Raw genomic sequence first — 16,814 nt, 5'->3', positions numbered from 1 at the left:
TAAATAGACAAAACCTTGGTGATCTCAGTACAAATTCCAGCTTAGTAGGATGGGGACAATAATGATTTATATGAATGCAAACTTGTTTGTGTGGTGGTATTGTGTGGTTGGTATTTAAACCTGTTATTGTCACTCTCAGCTCTTTTGACAGCAGTCCGGAGTTCCTGGTTGGAGGTGTGGATGGTTTCCCGCTCTCTGCTTTCATCTCCCAGGGCTCTCTTCAGCTCCAGACTCTCCCTACGCTGGGCGTCTCTCTCCTGAACGCACTCTCTGAGCTGCCGATGAGTCCCAATCAGTTCCCTCCTACCGGCATCTCGGCTTTCCTCCACCTCTGCCAACTCCCTCCGCAAACGCTCCACCTGAGGAGAAAAGAAAATGAGAAAAGAGAGAAGAGAAGAAAATAAGTAATAGTGTAGTGTGATTAAGCTGCTCATCCTCACAGGAATTAATACAATTATGTTTTCATCAACTATTAACTGGTGCACGTATGTGGATTATTGATGTCAGATTACATTACAACTCATAGTAAAGATGCAAATTTTTGACAGCTGTATTCCATACGTGGCATAAACCGCGGTGACGACGGCACTGTTCCACTTTCCACGGTTTGAATGAAATGGAAAGACTGTCTATTAGTAAAATTCCACAGTCTGTCCCATTCAGTGCTCAATGCATGTGAGCATCGCTCTCCTTCACACAGGGCCACTACTACTTACAAAGCAATATAGCATTGAAACTAGTTTTCAAATGTACAGTATGAGAAATAAATCAGAGGTATACTGTAGACAGGGCTCTGTTAAACACTTGTTCGACTAACTCAGGTAATGGTTTGGCATCTGCAAATATTTTTTGGGGGGGCAGATTTCTGTGTCATAACAACCAAAGCTGTCCAAATTAAATGAGAGGAAAAGGAGAAGGAGAGGGAAAGAGACAGAGAAATAGTGAAAGGAAAAGATAACCATTCCAAACACTGCTGATTTCAGCAATGTGATGGGAAACATCAGCCCTTTGTGTGTGTGTGTGTGTGTGTGTGTGTGTGTGTGTGTGTGTGTGTGTGTGTGTGTGTGTGTGAATATTAGGGAGGATTTGTGTTAACGGGGCCACACAAGAAGGTTTCATCTCATAAATCCTAATGTGAGAAAAACAATGCTGTACCATTCTGGCCCAGGGCGCCTGTGTTTAGTTCATTGATTTGGGAGGTGAATGGTGTAAAGTGTGTATGTGTGTCTGCATGTGTGTGTGTGTTTAAGAGAGAAATTGAAGGGGAGGGAATAGCTTAAAGGGGTCAGGGTGAATATGGCTAGTACTTTGTGAGGAGAAAATAAACTTTCTGACACACAGGAATTTATAAAGATGGCTAAATCCATCGCTAACTCAGGCTACATCTTCTTTCTCTCTCTTTCCCGACCACCACGCACTGTCTCACTGCTGGCAGTTAGTCAACATCTGACCAGGCAAGTCAGAGGAGGATCAGTAAAAATAATCAAATACATGGAGGGAAAGGCACGGGGCCACCGGGGCCAGGAGAAAGATCACACACATACAAACACTTGAAGGAAGATTTAAACAGAAAAAATATAGATATAAGGTCTGGTTGTGACCAGCATTAGCAATCTTGCCACAGCCAGTGCCCTGAAATCTCCTGTACTATTGTGGTGAGAAAGGTTTTAACTTTAGACTAATAAGACATAATGCCATTCTGACTCACATAAACATTATTGGTGTTTTATCAAACCAACGAGTGGCAGTCTAGGCACATCAAACAGCAGCTTAAGCAAAGCCAAAATCAAAAGCATGAAGTGGTAAATGCTTCTCCACAGTACTGGTTCTAATTGGTATAAACTGGGCTCAAATAGGCCTTGTGCTGCCTCCCTGGCCAGTTCCCCCCTTCCAATGCAAATAAATCCACCTCCCAAGATGCAAAATATTCGCTTTCCTGGCCAACGCAGCCTTTTTCTTCCATGCTAAGAACAATACAATTGAACTAATGAAGTGATCTGCTGATTGATTCATAACCGTTGGTCTCACCTCCTGCTGAGCCTCATGCCTGTGTAGAGACAATTCTCTGATCTGTTCATTGTGTCTCTTTTCTGAGATCTCCCGAGAGCTGAGAGACTCCTCAAAACATGAACGAAGCTGCTGCAGCTCACTCTGCAGACCTGCCATTGTGTCCTACAGGGAAAAGAGAACTTGGCATGTTAACCTCCTGCCAAAATAAAACCGATGCCCTATATTTGCTCTACATTTACCTTATCCTGTTCCTGTTTGCTTAGGAAGTCTCTGTGCATGCGCTCCATCTCAAGCGCACCAGCTTCCAGTTCCTGCTGTAGCATGAGATTACGCTCGGCCAGAGCTGCTTTTTCTGCCTCTTTCTCAGACAGCGCCTGAGAAAATACAAAAGCAGCAACCTGACTGTCTTAAATTTAAATAACAGTAATTATAAGTAAGTCAATTCCAAATATATCCTTATTGAAGCTAAATAAATCATTATTAAGTATCCGTGGACAGATACAAATACACACACAGACACACACACCTGTTGTTTGTGGCACTCGGCCTGTAACAGGCTGTCTGTGCAGTGTTGCTGCAGTTTGGCCAGCTGCTCCTGCAGCTGCTGCAGTTCCCTGCGACTGCGCAGCCGTAGATCCTCACACTCCGTACGCAGCTGATCTTCAGCCTGCTCCTTCTGTTCAGTCAGGGTCAGGCGTATACATTCCTGATGCAGGGAAGACGTATCAGGTAAAGCTGCATCTCAAACTTTCAATTAAATTCTCCATCATGGTTATGAAGCTCCAATGCTTCGTGGTTTTGAGGTCTTAAGCATCTGTGCCTAATCACATCTAAAAAGCTTCCAGATTAAAAGTAGTGTTTAATTTGTTATTCATGTTGAATTGTATTGTGTAGTGCAGATGCAATTGGTTTGGTAGATGCAATGATTTTGTATCATTGTTACACTGATTGTCACAAGATTTACATAAATAGTAAAAAAATTATCAAATAAAATGTGCAGCCAGCATTTTTCATTACCAGGTGTTAAACCTGGTCATATGCCAGCTTTCGATTTTTCATGGTCTGGAAAAGTGTTTTCATTGTCCATTGCTGGTAGCATGAATCAAATGATTGTAAATTAATGAGCAAATATAAACTCTGATGTTAAAAAGAAAATACTGCATTTTCATGTGAATACACACAAACATGTTTTAGAATGTGGGGCCTGAAAGCAGAATTATGAAAATCCACAATTTTTCTTTGTCTTGACATTCTCAAAAAAAAGAAGAGGTGATGTCACAGTGAGGTAGCTAGCAAACTCTGCACACAACTTATGGATAGGTTAGTGCATGTGATATTTTTTTAATGATCTTGCTACAACTCTGCACTGTTTATTCTTTTACATGTCTGACTATAATTTTTGAAGACCTGCTTAAAAGCACACAATTTTTTTTTATATTTTACATTTTGTTCAGCAAACTATCTGACTGGAAAGATCATGGTTTTCTCACTATACAAAGCAAACACTTAATATAACTATTAAGAATAGATGTTTTAAGTTTTAATGTGACCAGGCACAGAAATAAAGGTAGTAATTTAGTGTTTTTTTGAGATGTTAAATAATAATGAATTATGGAAGCTAAAGTAATTAGCATTATCCAGTAGCATTAGGATCTGTTTTGTGGTCTTATATTTGAATGTACGGTACAAATAAGTGGAACCTTGTCCTTGCGCTCAGCTTCAAGTTGTTCCTGGTGAGAGTGTTGAGCAGCAGCAAGACTTCGCTGGGCATTTCTCTCAGCCTGAGCAAGCTTTAGCTCCAGAGCCTGTCTCTCCTGAAGAGCCTGAGACACCTGCTGCTCCAGTTCACCTTGGAGACGAGACACCTCACCTGTGCACAAGTTATGAAACGTTGCTCAATGGAAATCTACAAAAATCTATGTTGCTCACTTCCAGTTCAGAGGGAACATATGAAATCATAATTCTCGATTGAATTATTTTTATGCAATACACAGTGACAGTGCTGACATGTAAATAGTGCATAATGTGAATGCTCTCTGTTAGGGGACTGTGCTGAACTCCAGAGAAGAGAGTAGATGACCCTTCAGGCCAGCTGTTTCAGAGATCCGGCAAATGAAATATATCTCTGGAATATCTGAAATATAGGCCCGGCATGGGTTGTTTTTTGGGGGCCAGAGGCTCCCAGGGAGATACTTACATGTCAGAGAATCGTTAGCCTGCTGGAGATTGCCTTTCTCTCCCTCTAACCGAGTCTGATCAGCCTCCAGAGACAGGATCAGCTCCTGTCCATCAAACAGAGCTGACTCCAGAGACTCCCTCTCGGCTCTGAGAGCGAGAGAGAGACAGAGAGTGAGGGAACTGAGTAGTGCTTTAAATTGAGAAAAAAACAGTAATGTTCAAGATCCTGTTTATAGTGTTACTGTATATGAGTCTGCACCTTCCATGTCTTTCATGCCAACTGACAATACATTTATAAACGCTCCACAACAGGTGTCAGTTGCCGTAAAGACAGAACAAATGTGCCAAGTGACAAATGCATTATGCTGATAGAAAATGTGTTCTGACACTTTAGGGACTGGAACATCAGTTATGATTTTTCAGAGTAAGACAATAGTGAGGTAACGGAGTAAAATAAAATTGTATGTCAAACATTAGAAAAAAACTGTTTTGATCTAGGACCATACATGATTTACAAAACTCTGTTTATTTCCTTTTTTAACAAAAACCCATTTTATTTAAGGGCCAGATGAAATATTTATAACTCTATTATTACAATTGTCAAAGTATTGTGATGAAATATTTATATTAGCTGTCATTTACATGGCAGGTTATATCATATATTTACCATAATGTGTCCTGAAAATACCTGTGTTACTATGCACAGTCATTCGGGAAAACCAGCTGATGCTACTGTAGATGGAATAGACCTCCATAAATGTTCGTCAGATTAAGAGTTGCCAAAAATGGCTTCTGTGGGAGCCATGCACATTTATTTAAACTAAATATTTAAAGTATTTATTTTATTTTTAGAACCTTCTGTACTGTACTGGTGGGCTAATGTTGTTGTGTCTACTGTCTCCTTGTGTTATGCTGTCTTCAGTTTTTTTTTTTGCTTAATGTTGCACTTGTGCACTTTTTGCTGTTATTTTAAAGTTTTGTGTAGTTCCATGTTCCATTTGTTAATTTATGTTGTCTGATGTAGCACCTTAGTCCTGTTTCATTTTCATGTACATGGTTGGAATGACAATATAGCCTACTTGATTTGACTTGATGAATAAACAAATAAGGCATAACATTATGACCACCTACCTAATATTGTGTTGGTCCCTCTTTTGCTGCCCAAAAAGTCCTCACCCATTAAACATTAACAGCATTATATTCTTTAGCAATTAAAGCTACAGAGGCTCGTCTGTCTTCGCTCCACTCGTGCATCAATGATCTTTGGATGCCCATGACCCTGTCCCCGGTTCACCACTGTTCCTTCCTTGGACCACTTTTGATAGATACTGACCACTGCAAATCAGGAAACCCCACAGAGATTTGGAGATTTGGAGATGCTCTGACCCAGTCATCTAGTCAACACAATTTGACCCTCGATAAACTTGCTAAAATCTTTCCGTTTGCCTATTTTTACTGCTTCTAACACATCAACTTTGAGAACAAAATGTTAATTTGCTGCCTAATATATCCCACCCACTAACAGGCACTATGATGAAGAGATAATCAGTGTTATTCACTTTACTAACATAATAATGTTATAATGTCCTATTGTTATGCCTGGTCAGTGTATCATATATTAAAAGTTATACCAACAGTTCAGTTGAACAATTCTTATTCTCTGATTCTCATTTAATTCCTAAAAAATATATTTTTATTAACCTTTTTTTATAAGGCAAATTCATCACAGCTCGGCTGTTACAATCTGGAACGTCGCTGAGAATGCGATGGGCAGTAGGGTGATCATTCAAACAGTAGAAAGCATGTGTGACCTAACCTTAGAGTTTGATTGAAAAGGCTCACGGTCATTAGGAAGAGTTTAATGAGTGAAAAAACCCTATTGATTACTGCCCGAAACCTCACTAAAACACATAGGTGCTTAACATCAGCTGCCAGTCTCAGAATCCAACATAAATACCAAAACTTAGTCCACATTCACTTACGAAAACCCACACAAACTAAAACTCATACGCACACCCACATACCCACGTGTGCACAAGCAAGCACAGTCATGCACTCACTCACCGAAGAGCAGCCAGCTCTTGGGTGAGCGCCTTGGCTTTTCGCTGTTCTGTGGTGAGCTGGACAGTCAGCATGGCTTTGTTTTTTGCCAGCTCCTCTCTCTCTCTGCCCGTCCTCTGCAGCGAGGCAGTCTGGAGATCAGCTTCTTTTCGACACACACTCAACTGCTCCAATGCTGCCTGCTTCTGCTTACTGGCCTACACACACACACCACAAATGTACTTATTTACTTAGTTATAGAAACATAAAAATGTTTCCACCATTAATTTGAATATGATTCAGCATTTAAAGTTCATTCCTACGCTGGTCAGAGTATTCTCAAGTGAGACTACATGTCGTTCACTAGCAGGTAAAATATTCACCATGATGTCATTGTTAATGGATTCGCCACTTGAAGCCGTGGCCATTGTCAATGTGTCAATCAGTGCGGGGCTGCTGGACTCGAGCTGTGAATGAGCACAGGAACTTGGCCAAACTGTTTACAGAGTGCAGCCAAACAGCAGGTTGTCCAAATATTTCCCCGAAACATGAAACTTTTCCCCACTGAGTGTGTAGTGAACCATTTGATATCAAGCAAGGGGAACGTTCATATGATATGCTAAGTCACTCACCTGACACGTACATCGTCTAAGTGAAATGGCTGATGACAATTTTAACAGTTGGAACATTGGAAATGTGGCTAAAATCTTTGCAAAATCAAAATTTTTCAGTCAAAAAAAAAAGTCCTCCTGTGTACCTTCACAACCTGGGCTTTTTTATCAAAAAAACCTGCTTTAAATTTCACACCATCTAGTGCATAACTTACTGTCAAGAGCCACAAGTTCAGGCTGCTAATTTACTGCCCTTCTTACTAGTCTCCTCTCAGTGAATCTAACAAGTCTGTAATATCAATCTGTGCTGTCCTCCTCTTCTTCCTTCACACTTAAGAGGCCAAATGCTCCAATTCCTGAGAGCTTCATAAAACACACACTTGGGCCAAGATTCATATAGAGAATGCTCAGAGTGCAAGGTGTTGAGTTGCATGGCAGATGCATCCAATATCTCCCCTTGGCTTTTTTTAATATGACAACGGGACACTTCAGAGTGCAGCTGAGAGTTGTGAATCACTGCATACACCCAGGTGCAGGCGAAAGAAGGCCGACCTGGGCAAGCTGCTCCAGCGTTAAAGTCTTCTCCCTCTGCAGCACGCTCAGCTCTGCGTCCAGACTTCCTCGGGCCTCTTGGAAGTGAATGTGTGTGGCCTCCAGAGCTCGCTTTTCGGCCATCACATCCAGCAGCTCCTGCTGCACGCGTGTCAGATCCTCCCTGGCTGCTGTCCGCTCAAGCTCCACCTCTCTTTTCCGTTCGCTAAGCTCTGCCTTTTCAGCCTCCACCTTAGGGGGAAATGTCAGAGGTCAAAGGTTAATATACGTGTACATTTGGTTTTATATGAGAATGTTAAGGGTGATGTGTGGCAGAGTAAATGTCAGTCGTATGAACTGACTGTTTCAGACCTGTAGCAGCACACGGTTCAGCTCCACCTTGTCTTTGGCTAAACCTTCGCTCAGGGCACCCATCTTGGCTAAGGAGTCTCTAAGCGCTGCAGCCTCGCTTTGCAGTTTGGTAAGTGTCAACTCCTGCTCAGCATTCTGGACCTCTGCCTATTAAAAAAAAATAGCTTCTGTAAATTCAGTTATATGGTTGCTGAGTAGACTAATTATGATGCTGTTATATTCATGAACATTTTTTTGGTTAGTGAAAACAACTGAATAGAATAGAATAACAATACATTAACACTGTTCAAGTATAAAACAAATTAGGCTTGCATCTCTCATTCTTATGTGCAATTTGTATTTATACGTACATGTGTTTTTATCTACAGTACAAAATACCTGGTATACAAGTCAACATAAACTATTAGTTTATGCACATGGTTCACAAACAGTAGCTGCATTGCATCTATAGCAAACAGTGAAAATGACCAGACACATATACCAATATAAAGTGTATAATATAATACTACAGGAATGTATTAGATTACTATGACCAGAGGTGACAAAAGTACACAGCATTTTGTTGTTATTATAAGTGTATAGAAATAAAAGTAGACGCTTAACAGACATGAATGATGCATTGATTTAATCTGTACGATAAAAAAAAAGACAAAAAAAATTTTGCTAGCGCATTTGTTGACTCCAGAGGGTTAATTGGATTCCGATGCTGATTTGAGAATTGGTGCATCAATAAAACAAATGTTTAGTGATTAAAAATAATTGTTCGTTTTATATATATATATATATATATATATATATATATATATATATATATATATATATATATATATATATATTAGCTACACTTGCCTTCTGCTTTGTTATTATAAGCTTCGTAAACTAGCGTACTTCTGTCATGTGTGAGAGCCAGGAAATGATACACCAGTGGTAGATCGAAAAAGCCGCGCAATGACAGTACATTGGTTGATAAGCTGAAAACGGTGCGCAATGAGAAGAAAAAAATTTACATTTCACCAAATAGATTGAAACTAAAGTAACAAGTTTGTTTTGAAAATGTAATTAGTAGAAAGTACAGATATTTGCATGAGTGGAAGTAAAAATAAATAGTAAAGTAAAGTACTGATACCAGAAAAAATCTACTTAAGTACAGTAATGAAATATTTGTACTTCATTACTTCCCATCTCTGGTCCACATGCTAGTCCTTGGAGGTCTCCAGTTACCTTCCACCTCCCAAAAACATTGCAGTAGTTGGACTGGCTTTGCTAAATCGAAGCTAGGTGTGAATGCATGTGCATTGAGTTCTATGATGGCCCACCTCACACTCAGTGTTATCAGGAAAGACTTTCAAACAACTGCTACCCTGACCAGAGTAACACAGCTAATGATGAATAAATGTCACAAACCATCCTGTCAGGTTATAATCATCAGCCAGTCGATCACTTATTCATTGCCACCAGTTTATGGTTTGTGATGTACATTATAGCATATACCAGTTTGATTCTTATTAATGACTGGCCAGAAGGTGTTGATTGTTGATTAGTATTCTATAAAAGCACTGCTCTGATAGAACTGCTGGGCAGTAACTCAGTTTTAAAATCTCTATTGATGTTGTAGTTTTGTAAATATTTATATTTCTTTTTCTTCTGTGTGCTCCATATGTTACCTAACACCTCCACTATTCTTCCAGGCAAGCGCTTATTTGATCTCTCTACGATCGGTTAGACTGTATTCTGCTTACCAGAACCTCATATACATCGGTCTCATGTGCATTCAATACTAACAATGTTTTACAAAAAAGTTTTCAGGGGCATTTAACCCCACATTACCCTGTGCTGAGTTTTGCTGAGTTTTATGGGCTAACACTGAAAATGAGTGGCTGCTCTCTAACTGTGAGATGAAAGATCTCAAGAATGCACTGTTGCAGGGAAAACATCAAACGCTGCTAATAAGTATAGCGGTATAGCCAATTCAAGGTCAGAGTAAACACAAGTTCCAGTAATTCGGCAAAAAGGCTGGACTTCAGACAGAAAAAAAGCTATTTACTTTGTGGATAAATAATGCATTAAATCTGCATAAACACAGTTTTATGACCCTGGCGAGAGTATGTTTCATACAGGTGAGAACAGTTATGATATAAATGAAGAACATATGGCAGTGAGAATAATGGACTTGATTTAGTTAGTAGGTGAGCCATTAGTAGTGTGTTAGTGGGGGATGTAAGCAAGCTTTGGGGTGGATGTACACTGCATGTGTGCTTTGAAGTTTGCATATTATTAGGGATGCATATAAAAATAAGTATTGGTTTGTGCTTGGAACTTAGTGTGTGTGGTACCTTCGACAAAGCCTGTACAAGGCTCCTCTTCTCATCTTCCAGTACTTCTTTCTGTAGTGTGAGCTGACTCAGAGCTTCTTTTACAGTCACCAGCTCTTTGCGCACATCCGAGTGCTTGGCCTCCAGCTGTTCAACAGTCCGCTGACTACAGTGAACACACACACACACACACACACACACACACACACACACATCCCTCATCGCACGACTGCATGCATAGAAATACAATTCAGCACAAGATGTTAGAGACTCGGAGCCAAACCACATGTAAAATGTAGGCAAACACTGACAAACATTCACACAAATCCACACGTACACACTTGCGTTTGCTTCCGCGCACAAGCAAAACGTTTTCTATAAACAAGGCCAATTCCTTCCTGTAGGTCATACAGCATCTCATTTGTAAACATTTCAGCTCTTGTTTTTCTACAAAGCATAGGTCCTTAGCAGGTCTGTCATGCTGTCATTAAAAAACAAGAAATCCTAAAAGACACAAAATACACTGATAATCAGAAGACCAGAACAATAAAATATCTTTGACTTTAATGGCATATGCAAACAATGCTGTCCTGGTTTGGTGCAAAGCGCCTCCATGGACGACATGTGTTAGTGATATTGCTTGTAAACAAACACAGGCTGCAGGGGAAGTTGAGGTCCGGACTTGCGCAATAACGTACCCCCTCTCGGCTTCGGAGCACTCGCGAGCCAGCTGCCTCTCCAGGTCCTCCCTCTGCTGCCGGAGGAGCTCTCTCTGCCTCTGGTTTTCTAAAGACGCGCTCCTTAAACGCTCCAACTCTGCTTGATCACAGTTCAGCTGGTGCTGCAGGGTAGAGAGCTGCTTCTCCAAGTCATCCCTCTCACTGGAACGGGAGTAAAATAGAGGGGATTGAGAACTTAAAATTAAGAGTTATAAATCAAGTGTAAGGATGCTTGTCCCAAAGCTACCAAATGCCACTTTACAGTGTGTTTCCAGGATCAAGTGTTAAGTTATCGCTAATGTCAAAGGGACAGTCTCATAAAAGGTACAAAGTGTCTTCCCTGTAAAAGCTCTCCTAAATCTAGATCACTAAAAAACAAAACAAAACACAAAACACTGTATATAACCTCTGTACTAGACATGTACATATTACATAGTAATACGCATAGTAATTACATAGTAATATAGTAAAAACTTTTTTACTCATCATTACATCTGCACTATTTTTATCTATATGTATCTTATATCCCTACTGTATATATATATATATATATATATATATATATATATATATATATATATATATATATATATATATATATATACTATTTATTCAGCTTGCATGTTTCTTAAATGCCATAATCTTATAACCTTTCACTTCTGCACATTCCTCTTCAATGCTATAGCCTTAGAACTATTTGTCTGTACTTCTTAATAATGTCCACACATCTATGCACTGTTATAGCTTTTATATTTATTCACTGTACATATGCTTACATATATATCACATGCTGTACATAAGCTACATATTTATCTGCACTATTTGCATGATTGCTACATTTTGCACTTCTGGTAGATGCCTAACTGCATTTTGTTGCTGTGTACCTGTACAATGCAATGACAATAAAGTTCTATCTATCTATCTATCTATCTATCTATCTATCTATCTATCTATCTATCTATCTATCTATCTATCTATCTATCTATCTATCTATCTATCTATCTATCTATCTATCTATCTATCTATCTATCTCAAAACACAAATTGCTTGCTCTTCTACATTCATTTTGAAAGCCAGCTGTAACTTCTAAAAAAAAACAGTTTGGCATATAAAGAAATTTACACAATCTTCCTGTTCCCCAAAATGTAATCACCAGAAACATTTTTGGATTTGGATGGTCTTTTTAATGTTGCACTGATGCTAATGTAGGGGATTATAGGACTGCATAGCCTCTGGTTTGTCATAATCATATTAATCATCTTAAGTGTCAAGTATTCTGAAAAAATTCGCTTATGGTTTCTGACAATGTATGATGTAGCACCAAGGAAGCGGTAGCTCAGTGGTTAAAGCTCTGTGTCATTGATAGAATGTTGGGGGTTCAAGCCCCAGTATTGCCAAGCTGCCAATCTTGGGTCCTTTTAGAAATACATTTTAGCCTCCTAAGACATCTAGGCTTTTCCACTCCATTCAGAAGATCTGTTAAGGCAGGAGACACGCAAAAAAAAGGTCTACCTGGAGATAATGCCCAGAGAGTTGCGATATCTCTGGGCATCTCTGCTGCTCTCCTCACCAGCCATCTCTGCACGATGGTTCTCTTGTTCCAGCTGCTGAATTCTCTGCTCCAGCTGCCTCCTCTCAGACTCTCTATCCTGTAGCTGATCACTCAGCATTGCAGCCTGCTTCAGTGCAGCTTCTAGACGATCCTGCAAATCCTGTAGTGGAGGAAATGCAGTCATTAATATGTTGCATACTGTACAAACCATCTACTCATTCACTAAGCACTTTGGCACGTTTCAAAATCACGTAAAATGTTTGCCAGTATGTGAAGAGAACCTTTGATGTACACTTTTCCTGTAAATTTTATTCCAGGGTTATGAAAAACATGATCCAATCATGTTGCCATGTGCAGAAAACAAATTGTGTTATTGCAACTCAGTTCAATCATGTAGAGCCAGTGAACAAATTTAATTTAAGTAATATTAATGAACTTTGTGTGATGGTCACATGTACATTTGGACATCATCAGCTGAGAAATCTTTGCTAGAAAGTATAGTGGTAGATGTTGGTAACCTGAGTTTGTGTCTGCCGCTTGGATAATACACGTCGTACAGCGTTCAGAGTGTTACCATGCTGAGGAGAGGAGAGATAGACAGAGGAGAGAGAAAGAATTTCTTCTCCGGGACTGTCTGAGCTGCTACTGTCCCTGTCCTCACCTACTGTCTGGGAATTAAACAAAACAGCAAAACACTCAACACTCAACAATAAAAAAATGTATAATTAAATGATTTTTTTTAAATGTTAGATTTTCTTTTTTAATTGATGCACATTTCCCATTAACGTTTGAAAAAATATAGCCGCCCAATCACCTATACTGAAATATTTATTTAAATTGCATATATATAACCTGGTGGATGCTGTAGAGAATCTGCTGTAGGCTGCCAACCTCACTGCGTAAGGTGTCCCTCTCAGCAGTGAGCTCAGCCTGACTCAATTCCTGGGCAGGAAAAATGATAAAACTAATATAATTAATAATGATTAATTAAAATATGTTTAGATACATCAAAATGCATTGAATTAGCTACATAAAAGATTTAGTTCAGAATTGTCTTTTCTTGTTTTTCATACACATCTAAAGGATTATAAAGATTAATTATGCCTATGATCAACAGAAAATTAGAGAACAGGGAACACCAATAGGGATTGGTTCCAATAGGGATCCATTATTGTCAGGTCTAAAACCAGAGCTAAAAACATTGTGTGCGTGTGTGTGTGTGTGTGTGTGTGTGTGTGTGTGTGTGTGTGTGTGTGTGTGTGTTTGTGTGCACATACAGTATAGTACCAGTCAAAGGCTTGGACAGAACTTTTCCATCAGTCGTTTTTATTTATTTTTATCATTTTCATTACACATATTGTGTATAGGAAAGAAACACCATGCTACCTGCACAGGATACGTTTATTAGAATTCTCAGCCTCAGAAAATTATTAAATTCAAGTGGCAGACATATTTCACCATCCACTGTCAAGAGGAGACTGCATGGGTCAGTCCTTCATGGTGAAATTGCAGAAAAGAGAGCATTACTTTGGAGCAGAAGAGCAGAAGAGAGTTGGGTCAAGAAACACAAGGAATGGACATTAACTCAGTGGAAAACTGTCCTTTGGTCTGAAGAGTCCAAATTTGAGATTTTTTGTTTCTAACTGTCGTGTTTTTGTTAGATGTACAGAGGGTGAGTGGCCGGTTGCAGAATGCGAGGTTCCAACTGCGAAGCATGGAGGACGAGGTGGTGGTAGGGGGCTGCTTTGCTGGTTAAACTGTTGGTGATTTAGTCAAAATTGAGGCCACACTTAAAAAGCATGTCTACCACAGCATTTTGCAGTGACATGCCATCCCATCTGGTTTGCACTTAGTGGGACTAAACTTCCAACAGGACAATGACCCCAAACATACCTCTAGGTTATGTAAGAGCAATTTGTCCAAGAAGGAGAGTGATGGAGTAATGCATCAGATGACCTAGCCTCGGCAATCACCCGTTAAAATGGTTTGGGACAAGTTGGACCAGAGAGTAAAGGAAAAGCAGCCAACAAACACTCAACACCATCTTGAAACACCTCAGGATTGTTTGAAAACTATTTCAGGTAACAAGCTCATGAGGCTGATTAAAAAAATACTAAGAGTGTGCAAAGCTGTAATCAAAGCAAAAAGTGGCTACTTTAAAGAATCAAAAATATATAACATATTCTGGGTTGTTTAATATTTTTTGATCACCACATAATTCCATTTGTGTTATTTCATAGTTGGACATCTTCAGAATAAATGTACAATGTAGAAAATAATAAAAGATTAAGAAAAACCTGTGTAGGAGAAGGTGTGTCCAAACTTTTGACTGGTGCTGTAATATACAATTGCATATTGTAATCTAACCCTGATTTCAGACTCAACAATAGTGGGGTCTTAACTCCAGTCCTAAAAGACATCATTCTTAAGCTTTAAATCACAATTTTGGAGGTTTTTCACAGATTTTAAATAAAAATATTTTTCAATCTCCAATTAGGGAATGGGTAAGAAAATAAATAAATAAATAAATAAATAAATAAATAAATAAATAAATAAATAAAATAATAATAAAATAAAGAAAGTTTTTTTTGGGTGATGTACAGTAAATAAACATGACATTCTTGGAGATTTTGAGCACATACAATACTATGAAGAATCCAAGAATATTTTCACAAACAACAATTACAGAAGACTCGGTAGAGTTTACCAGGAGCATGAACACTTTACATAACAACCCTTATACAGTATGCTATACTTCCTGTAGACTCTCACCATCCTATGCAGACTGCTTTGCAATGCTGCCAGGCTGTTCTCTTTCTCACTGTTTTGAGCTCTTAGATGCTTTAAAGTGTCCTCCAGTGCCTGAATCCTAAAAAGACATGTATAAATGTTGGAAAATGTACAAGTGTACATGTACAAACTGAGGCTGACAAATACTGTTTTAAGCATTAAAATCATTAAAAACCCAAAATACCTACTACAAAACCCTTGCATTATCCTTCAGATTTGTCAACCATACCAAACCAGGTACTAAAGACTACCAGTTCTTCCAGAATACCAAGTTCAGCAGTAGTAGTAGGTTTGGATGCATACAGTTAACCAAATGCCTGATAAAAGCAACGCATCAGATTACAAACTTGGGTAGATGCTTAGCTCAATTCACACAACCCACAATAGTGCAGATGGTTTCTCAATTACATTAAGTAAAGGAGCATTTATTCATCCCCTTAGGGTTCTCATCTGATTCTCATTCGTTCCCCACCCCACCCCACAGCCCACCCCACTCGCAATTACAATCAGCAAAAGGGTCATAGGTCATAGAGCATGGAGTATAAAGTCTGCTCTCTTCATTGTACAACCATTATTGCTTAGTGGATTACAATGCAATTTAATATAAGAATGGTACAAGGTCTTAATGTATTAAAGGGCCCAAAGATTCAGAAAACCTATGGATTAAGTCCACAGAATGACATAAGAATATCTTAACAAAATCATATCACTTTTTTGAACAAGACAATACTTATATTATGACTAAAAGGATCAGCTTCAACAACAGCTTTAAAAAAAAAAAGAAGCTTTGTTTATGCAAGAACTTTGAGTTAGTGCAGTGCCACTGTGGCTACTCACTCTGTACCGGAAATAAGATTTGTTTTGCATATGCATAGAAATGCTAAAGAATCCATAGCGCTAGCATCAGTGGTTACTGGCTAACGCTGGCGCTATGGATTCTTTAGCGTTTTTATATGTTCGCTAAAGAGTAAATCCTGACAATTCCACAAAAAATACAATTTTAAAATTGAACATACCACAATGTCTTAGGTCCATAGTTAAATCTGCAATTTTATTATTTTGGGTCAACACAAATGCAGAATGTATTGTTTGTTCATATTTGTTAAACACTTTTTAGGTAACATATATTGTGAATAGGTGATATAAACCTTTAGCTATAATGTATAGTTCCAGGGGCATCTACCAAAAACGTCACCTATTAATCATGTAGGTGCAATATGTATAAGCATGATAGGTTAATAAGTCATACAGACCTGGAGTTGAGCTCCATTTTCTCTACATTGAAGCAGGCCTGAAGCTGCATAGCTTCCCTCAGTTTGTCTCTCAGCTGCCTCTCTAGAGCTGAGACCTCCAGACCAGTAGAGGCATTTTGATCACTCAAAGCAGCCTCCAGATTCATACAGACTACATGTAGCCTCCGGCTAAGTGATGCATTCTCCCCCCGCATGTCAGAAAGACTCCTGTAACCACAAACACAAAAAGTCACACATTAGAGTATTGGGACTCAGAGCAATCACAAATTCTTATGTGACTAAAGATAGCGTGTGTCCAGCTTTTGGGTTCAGTGCACTCTCAGGAAATCACGTTTATAGCTGAAGGGAGCCAGATGGTCGAAGTTATTAGGCTCCATCTCGTGACCAGGGACCGAGCTCTTTGAACATTGTCGTGTCTGAGTAAAGGCCTTGAACATTCTTGGCCA

The 16,814-nt window shown here is 39.1% G+C and overlaps 1 protein-coding gene across 2 annotated transcripts in view; it reads right to left on the bottom strand.

The window, feature by feature from the left end:
• The window catches only part of crocc2 (ciliary rootlet coiled-coil, rootletin family member 2), a 55,763-nt gene that overhangs the window by 17,884 nt on the left and 21,065 nt on the right, over positions 1–16,814 (bottom strand). For both annotated transcript variants that reach the window (XM_046861011.1, XM_046861022.1), the window contains exons 9-24: positions 16,369–16,575; positions 15,098–15,194; positions 13,178–13,267; positions 12,844–12,993; positions 12,286–12,485; positions 10,753–10,935; positions 10,076–10,220; positions 7,743–7,889; positions 7,392–7,622; positions 6,253–6,446; positions 4,208–4,335; positions 3,711–3,880; positions 2,537–2,716; positions 2,250–2,384; positions 2,029–2,172; positions 121–359 (exon numbers count right to left, since the gene is read on the bottom strand). In XM_046861011.1, coding sequence (XP_046716967.1) covers positions 121–359; positions 2,029–2,172; positions 2,250–2,384; positions 2,537–2,716; positions 3,711–3,880; positions 4,208–4,335; positions 6,253–6,446; positions 7,392–7,622; positions 7,743–7,889; positions 10,076–10,220; positions 10,753–10,935; positions 12,286–12,485; positions 12,844–12,993; positions 13,178–13,267; positions 15,098–15,194; positions 16,369–16,575 — 2,640 coding nt within the window. The remainder of the gene's footprint in view (positions 1–120; positions 360–2,028; positions 2,173–2,249; positions 2,385–2,536; positions 2,717–3,710; positions 3,881–4,207; positions 4,336–6,252; positions 6,447–7,391; positions 7,623–7,742; positions 7,890–10,075; positions 10,221–10,752; positions 10,936–12,285; positions 12,486–12,843; positions 12,994–13,177; positions 13,268–15,097; positions 15,195–16,368; positions 16,576–16,814) is intronic.

The sequence above is a fragment of the Silurus meridionalis genome, chromosome 1 (assembly GCF_014805685.1).
Source record: "Silurus meridionalis isolate SWU-2019-XX chromosome 1, ASM1480568v1, whole genome shotgun sequence".
Lineage (NCBI taxonomy): Eukaryota > Metazoa > Chordata > Actinopteri > Siluriformes > Siluridae > Silurus > Silurus meridionalis.
Note: the sequence above shows the minus strand (reverse complement) of the source record. Positions and strands in the feature narration are given on the sequence as shown.